A 12,180-nucleotide genomic window follows, 5' to 3' on the forward strand; every position below is an offset into this window, starting at 1 on the left:
CCAGTTCCAGCACTCAGAGTTAATGAAAAGAGATTTAGATTTTAAAAATGCTGCTTCCTCACTATATTTCAAAACAAACTGAATTTTTAAAACGGACACTTTACTAACAGTGTATATACCAAAAGTGGGGGAAACTTCCTGTCTTACATTTTTGAGCTAAAAGAGTACAGACCCCAACGTCCTAACAGAACCAGGTTTCAGTCCCAGCTCCACTACTACCAGCTCCTAACAAGAGACTAGTGATTGCCTCATTGTCCTTAGACACAAAATGGGGATAGTAATTTAAGAATTAGATGAGATCATACACATACAATCTTTAACCCAATGCCTGGGACACAGTAATATGTTAATAATGGAAGAGGAAGAGTTGTTATTGTTGTATGGTCATTTATTCAACAAAAATTTATCCAACTCCTATTTTGTGCCCAAGCCCAAACTACCCTGCTTTTATTACGTATGACCAGCATCAAAGTGGAGAGATCCTTCTGAGAGAGTGGACTCCGGGCATCAGTTAACCAGAGCTGCTGCTCTTTATACTGATTACATTTATCCTCATTGCTCCTCTACCCTCTTTATTTCATTCAATTAGATCCACTCTTACAGCCTATAGAGAGAGTTTGGAAAGTGATGCAAAGTAAATTCCATCTTTGCCTTATTTAACATATTGCTTTAGCTAGCACATGTTCATACTCTGACAGATGATATTTGGAACACCATGTAAAACATTTTGCAAACTTTACAGTTTTCATACATTTGTGAGTAGCAATTTCCAAATAAGAGAGAGTTTACAAGACTTTAAATTTGCAGTGCTTTAATCAGAAATTGAAAAATTAAGACGGAATCAGAAGCAACAACAGAACATTTCACTTCTACTGTTTAATTATAAATTGCTACATGATCTTCATTACAAAACTAGGTAAGATTTGCTATACATAAAATTGGAAGAGGGAATGAAGAAAGATGACATGAGGTTGGTAGTTAAATGTTAGCTGGTGGGAAGAACATTCATCAATTTCATGACTTACAGTTCTATTTATATTTCTGAAATAACAGAGCTAATTACCCAGTTTTAAGTAAAAGGTTCTGCTTTAATTAATACCATTAGCGAGTGGTTTTCAAGTAAACGGAAATAAACAAATTCTAAAAGTCCTATGCTCACTTTACAAATCCAATCTCAGCCAACGTATCTAATGGAACTACAAGGCACTATACTTAGTCTGATAATGTTCCTGATGAGTCTCCTAGCACATTAAAAAAAAAAAATCCATACACCTATTCTGTTTGCCATGATTGTCTACACCAGGCTTCTTCAACATTTAACACAAAGAAGGTTCCCTTCTAGCAAGGAAGGGCATGTGTGCCCAGCGACTCAACTACTTGAATCCCTACTTGGCTTTCTCACCACTCTCTTAAACTTAACATATCCCAAAGTGAAATCATCATTTTTCTCAACAGACTTTGTTCCTGATCTAGGGTTTCTTGTCTTAGGGAAACGGTACCCTGTCGCTCAAGTCAGAACCTGGAAGTTGCTAACTGCTAGTCATCTAATTCTGGATGATGTCTAACTCTATAACTGTTTCTTCTCTGTAAAATGGACATAGAAATATCAATATCTACCTTATAGCGTTGTTGAGGATTAAATGAAATTCATTAGCATGGTGGCTGGCATGAAAGAGTGCTCAATACATGTTGGCAATAATGATTTAAAAAACACAAAACCATTCTACTTTCCTCCTCCTCCTCCTTCTTCTTCACTCAAGACCTCTGATGAGGACCCTCATCAGAAATTGGTGCTATTTCTATTTCCTAAACACCCCTCTTCATCAGTTCACTTCTGCTATCCTCCTAATGTAAACTATCATCATCTCATGTCTCACTGCTGAAATAGTCTTACTGGCCTCCTCCTATCAATTCTTGTCTTGTTCCATGTGGGAGTCAGAATCTCTAAAATTCTAATATGTTGTCAAGTCATGCTTACAATTCTAAAATGGTTTCCCATTGTAGGAAACTTATGGTCTTGCTTTTCTCAGACTTTCATGATCTGGGTCTGCTTAATCCCTAGAATCATCTCTTGCTACTGTCCCCTTTGAAACCTCTGCTCTGGATTCACAGGGCTTTTGTCAGTTCTACCGACACACCAAGCACATTCACCTCAGGCCTTTTGTACATGCCGTTTCCTCCACCTGGAAACCCTTCCCATGTCTATTCTCCCAGTATTATTCAGCCCTCAGGTTTCCACTTAAATATGACTTTCTCGGGGATACTATCTGTGACACCCTTAGCTTTCTCAGTAACATACTCCTTCATTACATGCAACACATTCTCACCACTTGTTCCATGGCTATCTTCCAGAAAAGCAGAAACAGTGTTTCTTTTGTCTACTGTTATAGCTCTGGAATTTTACTTGTTTAAAGAATTAGTATACGGTTGATTGAATGAATCAATCAACAAAAAGGAAAGAAAAGGTACTGTACAGTTAGCATTTTGTCTGATCTTTGTTAATAGGATGGCGGTTCTAAACCACTGGAATTTCCTGATGAGAGTGTCTTTCTTATTCATGGCAGGCCCTTGGATCGCATCTGTGTTTTTATTTTTAAAACTGATACATGTTAAATGTACAAGTTTTCAGGGTACACGTGATAATTTGGTACATTCATATAATCAAATCAGGGTAACTGGGATATTTATGACCTTAAATCTTTATCTTTTCTTTTGGTAGGAACATTTGAATTATTCTCTTCCAGCTATTTTGAAATATACAATGGATTATAGTCATCCTGATGATCTAACCCAGGTCTTATTTCTTCCATCTAATTATACAATTGTACCCATTAATCAATCTCTCTTTATTCCCACCCCACCATTCCTAGCCTTTGGTAACCACCAATGTACTCTCTATCTTCATGAGATCTACTTTTTAAGCTCACACATGTGAGTGAGAACACGTGATATTTGCCTTTCTGGGCTTGGTTTATTTCAGTTAACATAATAACCTCCAGTTCCATCATGTTCCTGCAAATGACAGGATTTCCAGTTTTTTTTTTTTCATGGCTGAATATTCTATTGTGTACATATACTATATTTTCTTTATCCATTCACCTGCTGATAGATTCTTAGGTTGATTCTATATTTTGGCTACTGTGAATAGTGCTGCAATAAACATAGAGTGCAGATATCTCTTCAATATATTGATTTTCTTCCTTTTTGATATATACTCAGTAGTGGAATCAACACAACCCAGGATGGGGGTTGAACACCAGAAAGACCAACTCTGTGACTAGAGGGCTGGGGCTTTAAGCCAGCCCAACCTAAAGAAAAGAGAGGAGGATTGGAGATCAAGTCAAACCACATGGCCAGTGATTCAATCAATCATGCCTACTTGGGTAATGAAACCCCCAATAAAAACTAAAGCCCGGTAGAGCTTCCTGGTGGCTGAACACAAGGATGTGCCTGGAAGGTAAGGTGTCCTGACTCCACCAGGACAGGGCTTAAAACCTCTGTGTTGGGGACTGCCCCCAGACCTTGCCCTGTGGTGTCTCTTCATTTGACTAATCCTGACTTTTGTCCATCATAATAAAACTACAAGATCATGAGTAGAGTGCTTTCCTGAGTTCCATGAATCACTCTAGCTAATTATTGAACCCGAGGGTGTCATAGGAACCCATGAATTTGTAGCCAGTTGATCAAATGTATAGATAGTCTGAAGATCTCCAAACTTGTGGCTAGCATGTGAAGTGAGGGCAGTTTTGTTGGGGGCTGTGTTCCTGAACCTGTGGAGTCTGCAGTAACTCTGGGTGGTTAGCAACAAAATGTGATTGCAGTATTACAAAAGGGAAGTTTTGGAAGTGTTTTATACCCTTAGAAAGCACAAAAGTTATATCCTGCCCTTTCCCCAAACTCTCATCCCATGATCCTCCTATAACCCTTTCCTATATACCTAGAATAATAGCATCTGCCCTTTCTTAAGCCTGATCCTCATATACTGGGTGACAGAAAAAAAGGGTTGGGGGTAGGGGATAATAATTCCAACTACATGAAGTTTACCTTTGGTGCTCTCTCAACATTTTATTTTGTCCTTCTGCGTGTCTACATCTCTGCACCCCACTGATTATCAACCTACCACATAGTTTCCTTTTTTAAGATTATCGTTCTCCATTTTAAAATGACTTTTCCATGGCTTTCACTAACTAAAATAGCCAACTGACCCAGCAAGAAGTAGACAAGGAATAAACTGAATATACTAGTTCCAATAAGAATTAAATGACAGGTGCCATTAGCCCTTTAGAGGTATTTACACTTCAAATGAGAGCAATTTAAAACGATTTGTAACACTGAGAACAGCAAGAAGAGAATCTGTAGCATTATGTATTTCTAAAGCCTCTAAAGAAATAAGACTCTTTTATTTGTGACTTCCTTAATCAACAGGGAGCAGGAAGCTGCATAAACTCCTAGTATGCTCCATTTCCCTTCCTTCCAAGCAATCCTAGAAAAGTTTTCCTCAGCACTGTTCCTGTAGTGCTTTGGTTCTCTCTCCTAGGCCTACATCTATTCCTCTTCCTTTGCTTCTCTGGGGACTGAATTATAAGGAAGCCATCTCTGGATCCCAAACCAATTAACTGGGAGTTTGCCATTTGGAAGTTAACCAGTCCTTTCCCCAAGTAGCTAATAATACTCTTGGGTCTTTTGTTAAGAAACTTTGAAAATATAAGTATACATAGAGACAGAGTTACTCTGATCTTAACTCTGATGGGTATCTTTGCTCAAACTATCTTTTAGTTTAGAAAATAAAATATTTATATTCAACTATTATCTATCCCAGAACCTTCTGGGAAACATCAGGTTTTCGGGAGAAAAATGCAACACAATTGCTTCCCCAAATCCGTAAGGTTTAATGAGGAAAGTGGTTGCACAGGGAAGGATAACAAAGAGTTTGCATTCAGCTGAAAAAGGAAGGGCACTAATTAAAAAATAATTCACCAAGAACATTAGTGGAGCAAGTGTTCACTTATAAAGGGCACAGGAAGAAAAGAGAATAATAAGTTCTATTCCAGCTTTGGCAATCAATGATTCTTTGCAATCAACTGACCTTTATTATCTACACATGTTGTTGTTAAAATGAGGCTTCTTAAAATTATGAGCAATGCGTATGGAAAGAATCAAAAAAGTCGACGGATGACAAAAGTCCTGAATGCACTAAGCCAGTAGTGCAACACAGGTCACCTTGTACCAGCTGATTCTCTTGATGCTACAACTTGTATACGCCATTAACACTATGGGCAGAGAAGGCCTTGAGAGCATCTGGCATGGGGAAATTCTTGTCTAGAATGTATTAAAAGCTTGAATAAAGCTTTGGTTGATTTTTTAAATGAATCGCAAACTAAGTATATTTTTCCAAGAGGACCTTTCTTTCTCCTTCTATAATACAGAATCTCACGAAGTTAAAAAAGTCATAGTAGTGGAATTTGAAAAAAGTATTGTCTGTGGCATACTTCAAATCCAAGCCTACTCCTTTGGCCTTGGTAAATTACGCCTCCCTGAGATGTATTGTGCAAAGTCCTCCAAACCAATCTGGAGCACACATGAGAGTCTCTCCTAAGGAATCAAGTAAGCATTACAGCAATCACACTTTGTTAACCAATTGTTTGCTTATTCAAAGCAGTAAGGATGTCATTTTCTCTAAATAGCCAAAGTTTTATAAGCTTTCTGAAATCTGTATTTCTTGGCATTTGCCTGAAAGAAGACAGTAGATGCTTAGTTTTTTTACGTAATGGAGTTAAGAATCCAACTTCTCAACCTTAAGCATTTATAGTCTCATCAAGTTATGGTGACCTTTCAGGATAAATTCTCACAATTCATGGCTGCTTTCTTTCCACTTATCTTACTAAAAACTTAATGTTTCTTTCACGACTAAGGGCTTTAGCATTTTCCTTTGTAATTCTGAAAATATTAATTTTCTTTATTAAGCACTGACTGTTTGGTGCTTAACATTATTCAAACAAATGGGGTGTACCCTGGTGATTTATTTTTCTTATTATCCTTACTAGTTTCATTAAAACTTGGTAGAAAAAAATTCCTTCCTATGACTTAATATGGATTCCTAGGTCTTACTAGAAATCAATCTATACATAGAATATTTTAAGGAATGTTATAAAAGTGAGAATTGCATAAGCAAAGGAAGGAGACTAAGTTATTTTGCCCTTACTAGACAGAGGTGAGAGTAGGTGGGATCTGGATGGGGATGAGGGAGAGAAGAAAGTTGATGGAGCTAGAAATTCGGGTAATCATAAGAGTAAGAAAACATACATATCAGACCTCCCCACAACAAGTTCTAGAGGGTTATACCCACACTAGTGAAAGAACCATAAGAATGGAGTTGAAATATGACCTAGTAATAAAATTTAACTCACAGAAGTATTTTAATAGTTCCATCAAAAATCTTGAGAAATTAAAATTACAATCCAAGTGTAAAATATTTGCTAATAAATGTCAATAATAATTACATAAATCTTATGATTAAGGAGACATTTGTGGTAGAGTAGGAAGAAAACTAAACTTACAGCCCAGCTAATGAGATAATGTATGCAAAAGTTCAGCTATACACTTTAAAGGTTTATGTAAACATTAACTATAATTATTTTTATTATTGATTTGCAACCAACTAGAAATCAAAATCAAAGTTGTGTGAGTATCTTTCAATAAGTATCCAATCTGAACTGTTTAAGGGCAGTATAACTTTAAAGCAGGGTTTCTCAACCTCAGCACTACTGACATTTTGGACGGATCATTCTATGCTGTGGGAGGCTGTCCTATACACATTATAGGATGTGTGTTTAGTAGCATCCTTGAACTTTACCCACTAGGGAACAGTAGAACTACCCTCCCCGAGCCAAGAAGGACAATCAGAAATGTTTCAGAACATTGTCATACACTGCAAAATTGTCCTTGGTTGAGAACCACTGCTAAATGCTAAGAAAAATCAAGAAATTATACTTACAATTCTCTCATACAAACTGAGGATGAGAGATGGCCAAGGTGAACTAGAGTTGAGATGTCAAATACAGTAACCACTGGTCACATGTAGCTACTGAGCACTGAAAGTGTGGCTAGTCTGAATTGAGACATGCTGTTAAGTGGAAAACATATACTAGATTTCAAAGACTTAGTATTAAAAAAGAATGCAAAATATTTTAAAATTTTCTTGTATTGATTATATATTGAAATATTAATAATATTTTAGATATAATAGGCTAAAATAAAATACATTAAAATTAACTTCATCTGGGCCAGGCGCGATGGCTCACCTGTAACCTCAGCACTTTGGGAGGCGGAGGCGGGCAGATCACAAGGTCAGGAGATCGAGACCATCCTGGCTAACACGATGAAACCCTGTCTTTACTAAAAATACAAAAAATTAGCCAGATGTGGTAGCGGGTGCCTGTAGTCCCAGCTACTTGGGAGGCTGAGGCAGGAGAATGGCATGAATCCAGGAGGCGGAGCTTGCAGTGAGCCAAGATCGCGCCACTGCACTCCAGCCTGGGTGACAAAGCGAGACTCCGTCTCAAAAAAAAAAAAAAAAAAAAAAAAAAAAAAAAATTAACTTCATCTGTTTCTTTTTACTTTAAAAAAAATGTGGCTATTAGAAAAGCTAAAATTACTATGTGGCTTGTGTTACATTTCTATTGAACAGTGCTGAGTTCATGCAGAAAACTATCGCCTGCTTCATGCTATCTATTCCAGGCAGCCTTTGATGAGAAGGAAGGAACTCAAAAGAGCTCTGTCTTCAGTTTTCTCTTTACATTCTCTCCATTCTCCTTGGATGATCTCCAGGCCCACTGCTTCAATGCAATTACTACTCATAGATGACTAATCGCCCAACTGTATCTGTAGAACAGAGCTCTACTGAAATCTAGATACATATATACATATACATACACACACACACATATATATATCTCCAACTATCAACTTAACAAGCCAACTTAGACATCTTAGAGGAACCCCAGATTTCCAGTTTTAAATGATCTTGACTCCCCAAAAGGCTCCTCCTCAAGGATTCTTCATTTTAGTAAATGGCAGTGTTGATGCAGATGCTCAAGCCAGAACCTGAAAGCATCCATAAATTTTCTCTTCTCCTTCCCACTTGGAATCTCTTACAAAGTCTTGCTTCATCTACTTCCTTTATAAATGTTTCTGGAATCCTTCTCTTTCCTACCCCACTGGCTAGGCCAAGCTACCATTATTTTTCCCTGTATCAACTCCCCTGTCCCCCACATACTCTTATTACACCCTGTCCTTCCCTACTCAAAACATTTATCCCATAGATAACTATTTTTCTTATTAGAACATTACACTACATAAATAATGCAGTATAGCTTTCCTTTTTTTTTTTTTTTTTGAGACAGAGTCTCACTCTGTCACCCAGGCTGGAGTGCAATGGCGCGATCTCAGCTCACTGCAACCTCTGTCTCCCAGGTTCAAGAGATTCTCCTGCCTCAGCCTCCTGAGTAGCTGGAACTACAGATGTGCGCCACCCTGCCCAACTAACTTTTGTATTTTTAGTAGAGATGGGGTTTCGTCATGTTAGCCAGACTGGTCTCAAACTCCTGACCTCAGGTGATCCACTCGCCTTGGCCTCCCAAAGTGCTGGAATTACAGGTGTGAGCCACTGTGCCCAGCCCAGTGTAGCTATCTTGTTCATTGTTGTATCTCTAGTTCACTGACTGATGAAAGAATGAATGAATGAATGAATGAATGAATGAATGAATGAATGTGGAGGGGCACAAATTGTTAACTCACAGCAACTTACTAAGGAACTAGGCTATCAAAACAATGGTTCATTAGTGTATGAGGCCTAGGAAAATATCAGTCCTTATGTCTAAATATCCGTGCTTATGCATTGATACAAGTGCTAGGATTCTAGAAACAGGGGAAAAGAGTTTAGAGACCATGTGTCCTGTATGCTCATCCTCAACAGATCTATCATGCCTAAACTCATATTGAAGCCTTTCCATATAGGGGGCAGGAAAGAACAGCTAAAGAGTTCCTTGTACAACCCTCCAGCCCTGCAGCAACCTGATGCCCAACATTTTCCAATGCCAATGCCATAGTCCCAGAGCAGCTGCAGTTTCTGTGAAAAGCAGCTAAAGTTTATGTAAAACTAAACACAATTGTGATGAATTTAACTATTTCTGAAAGCAAGTCATTCTCTAAGAGAACAAGTTCAAGAGAAGCAGTAAAATTTTCTCCCTCAGTCTCTTTTCATTAGGGATTCTCAATCTCCCTTCCAGCCTAAGCTAGCCTGTATCCCCTAGTCCACCGCTAGTTTGAAAGAAGGTTAAGAGAAGTAAGACAGCTTCCATACTAACCTTAAGTTATGATTGCTGATTTGGATTTTTACAGATGTCGGTGGTGACTTATGCATTCCAGATCTAAGCTGAGGAAGTCAAGATTTTTTACAGATGTCAGTGGTGCTTTATGTATGTCAGATCTAGGCTAAGGAAGAGGAAATTGTGAAGGACTCCCGGCAATATGTATATTTAAGAACATGCAGACACAAAGGCAAAAACCAGACCTGTGTTCTCATTCATTTTTGCCTACTGGTCTTCCTCTAAGTGAGGGAATAGTGGTGTCAGTATACGGGGCATGGTGATGTGTGATATGGACCAGGCAGGAGCTGGGAAAGGATAGCATGTGAAAGCCATGGTTAACCCCAGGTGCAACAGTAGTATGTGGGGCTATACTTGTTTAATTGATTTTTAACAACTGTCTTATCTATTATGGAAATTATGTAAAAGACCATTCTTTTATAGAATGAGGAAGGGAGGTGGGGTCTTTATGACTAAAGAAATGTTAGAAAATGTTTTTAAAAATTATCTTAATTTATCTGACTTTTATAGCCCAACTAAACAAACAATGGCAATTAGTTGGTTCCCACAATTTTGGCAATGGGATAAACAGATTTAATGAGGAAGTTTAGTTTTTTTCGGAACTAGATGCCCTGTTTCTTTCTAGAAATGACTCTCAAAGAGTGGTGGGAAAGTTAACAAAGCCCCCTTTTTTTTTTTCCTATGCAATTTTCTGAATTGTTTCCATAACAAAGTTCAATAATATGATTATCCAAATAAAAGCATTTGTTTCTGGTAATAAGAGCAAGGTAGCTGAGATGTAACAAAAAGGGGTATAAGAAAAAAAAATACAAGACTGAACCCCAGCTGAATCACTCAATCTTTATGTGTCCTTCCCTTCTAAACAATCTGTTTTCAACTGGAGCAGAGCTCCACAGAGCAGATGAAATTTGGTCAGGGTGGAGTGGGAATCTTATTTGTATTTTTTTTTTATAAAGCAGAGATATACATATAGTACATAATTGGATATACAGTGTATTTTTGGTATTAAAATTTCATGAGAGTTGGATTAGGAGAAATCTCTAAAAAGTCTTCTCGGGGGGTAATAGTGAACAAAAGGCTGAATAAACTATTCTAAGCCTTCATTTCCTCAACTGTATGGAAATGAGTCAGCACCATCCACCTTAAAGGATTATTGCACTATAACTACCATCAGTCCTATTATCTGTGAGCTCCACATTTATGGATTCAACCAACAGCGGGTCAAAAATATTGGGGAGAAAAGAGACAAATCAAAAAATTGGGGGGGATAAATTCCACAAAGTTCCAAAAACCAAAACTTGAGTTTACCAGCGTGTCTACACATTAAATCTGCACAAATGAAGTGAAAATGAAGTGATGTGTAGGCATTGTTTTAGGTATTATAAGTAATCTGGAGATGATCTAAAATATACAGAAGGATGTGCATAAGCTATATGCAAATACTAAGGCATTTCATATAAGGAACTTGAGCATCTGCAGAGGTCCTGGAACCTATACCCATAGATACCCAGGGACAACTGTATATCTAAATATACACAGAGAATAACAGAAATAACAAGGAAAATAACCAAAATTGTATGTTGTCAATATAGAACTAAAAACACAAATTCAAACGTATCATGTCATCTAGTGATATTATTCACTAATAATGTCTTAGGTAATCATAATACAATTTTCTCACTAGTCATTTTACCACTTAACATCCAAAGTCATAAAGTCAAATAATAAATACAAGAAGAATCTATAAATGTGGCCAAAATACAAACCTAAGATGCCGATTTCAAGACCAGCCAAGCCTGTTTTAATTTTATCATAAATATCTTCTAATGTGAAGTCAACAGCAATGGTTCTTGTCTCCACTTTGAATTTTTCTTCTAGGGAAAAAGAAAACACAAATGGGGAGAGTAGGGAAAATTAGTACATGGCAGTGAAGATTAAGGCATTTGATAGCATTATCCTTTCAGACGTTTCCACCCCCCCAATTTGATACAAAATTTAGACCAGGATAAATTTAAGCAATCATGAGACCATCTAAGAGATGATATAGGGTCAACACATTAGTCCTGCAATAAAAATTCCAGTGTCGTCACAGAGAACTGGCTCAATGTTCCTTAATCAGTTCTTCTTTTGTAAATCAATAATGAGAACTACTTTTAGACCCTTAGGTACAAATAATAAAACATGATTCATATCATAAAGTTATATACTCTTTAAATATCACTGGCTTTGTGATTTTAATTGTAAATTGGTGCTCTATAACTTCAGGAAGAAGTCTTCATGTTGTAAAATATTTTAAAGTGTGATACATTAAAACAAAAAGTCTATCTTATCACAACGGAAATAAAATGAAGAGGATCTTATTATAATTTGGGAACTTGGTTAATAGTTAATAATCACTACATTTTAAAATCCACACAAAATGCACAGTAATAAAGACATAAAGTGACCCAAGAAACACCTCAGTGTTCTACTTTACACAAGTCTATTAAGGTCCAAACAGTGCTGATGAAAATAATAGCTTCAGAAATGAGACCCTGAGGAACAAAACTCATCTGAGTTAATGTACAGTATTTACTTTTGCCTTCACTAGTCAGCCCCTGTGAAGAGATAGCACAGGCTTTGAGGTCACACAGACATGAGCACCAATTTCATTTCCACACATATTTGCAAAATGACTTTAAGCAAGTCACACATCTTCTTTGAGCCTCAGCATCCTCTTGTGAAAATGAAGATAATTCTACCTAACCAATGACGTGAGGCTCACATGATACCTATGGTACACAGAAGGCAGTCC

General features: G+C 37.3%; 1 protein-coding gene across 2 annotated transcripts in view; it reads right to left on the reverse strand.

Moving 5' to 3' along the window:
- The window catches only part of LOC105471607 (hydroxysteroid 17-beta dehydrogenase 12), a 168,668-nt gene that overhangs the window by 45,481 nt on the left and 111,007 nt on the right, over positions 1-12,180 (reverse strand). For both annotated transcript variants that reach the window (XM_011724155.3, XM_011724156.2), the window contains exon 4: positions 11,153-11,260. In XM_011724155.3, the coding sequence (XP_011722457.2) occupies positions 11,153-11,260 (108 nt within the window). The remainder of the gene's footprint in view (positions 1-11,152; positions 11,261-12,180) is intronic.

The sequence above is a fragment of the Macaca nemestrina genome, chromosome 12 (genome assembly GCF_043159975.1).
Source record: "Macaca nemestrina isolate mMacNem1 chromosome 12, mMacNem.hap1, whole genome shotgun sequence".
Classification (NCBI taxonomy): Eukaryota; Metazoa; Chordata; class Mammalia; order Primates; family Cercopithecidae; genus Macaca; species Macaca nemestrina.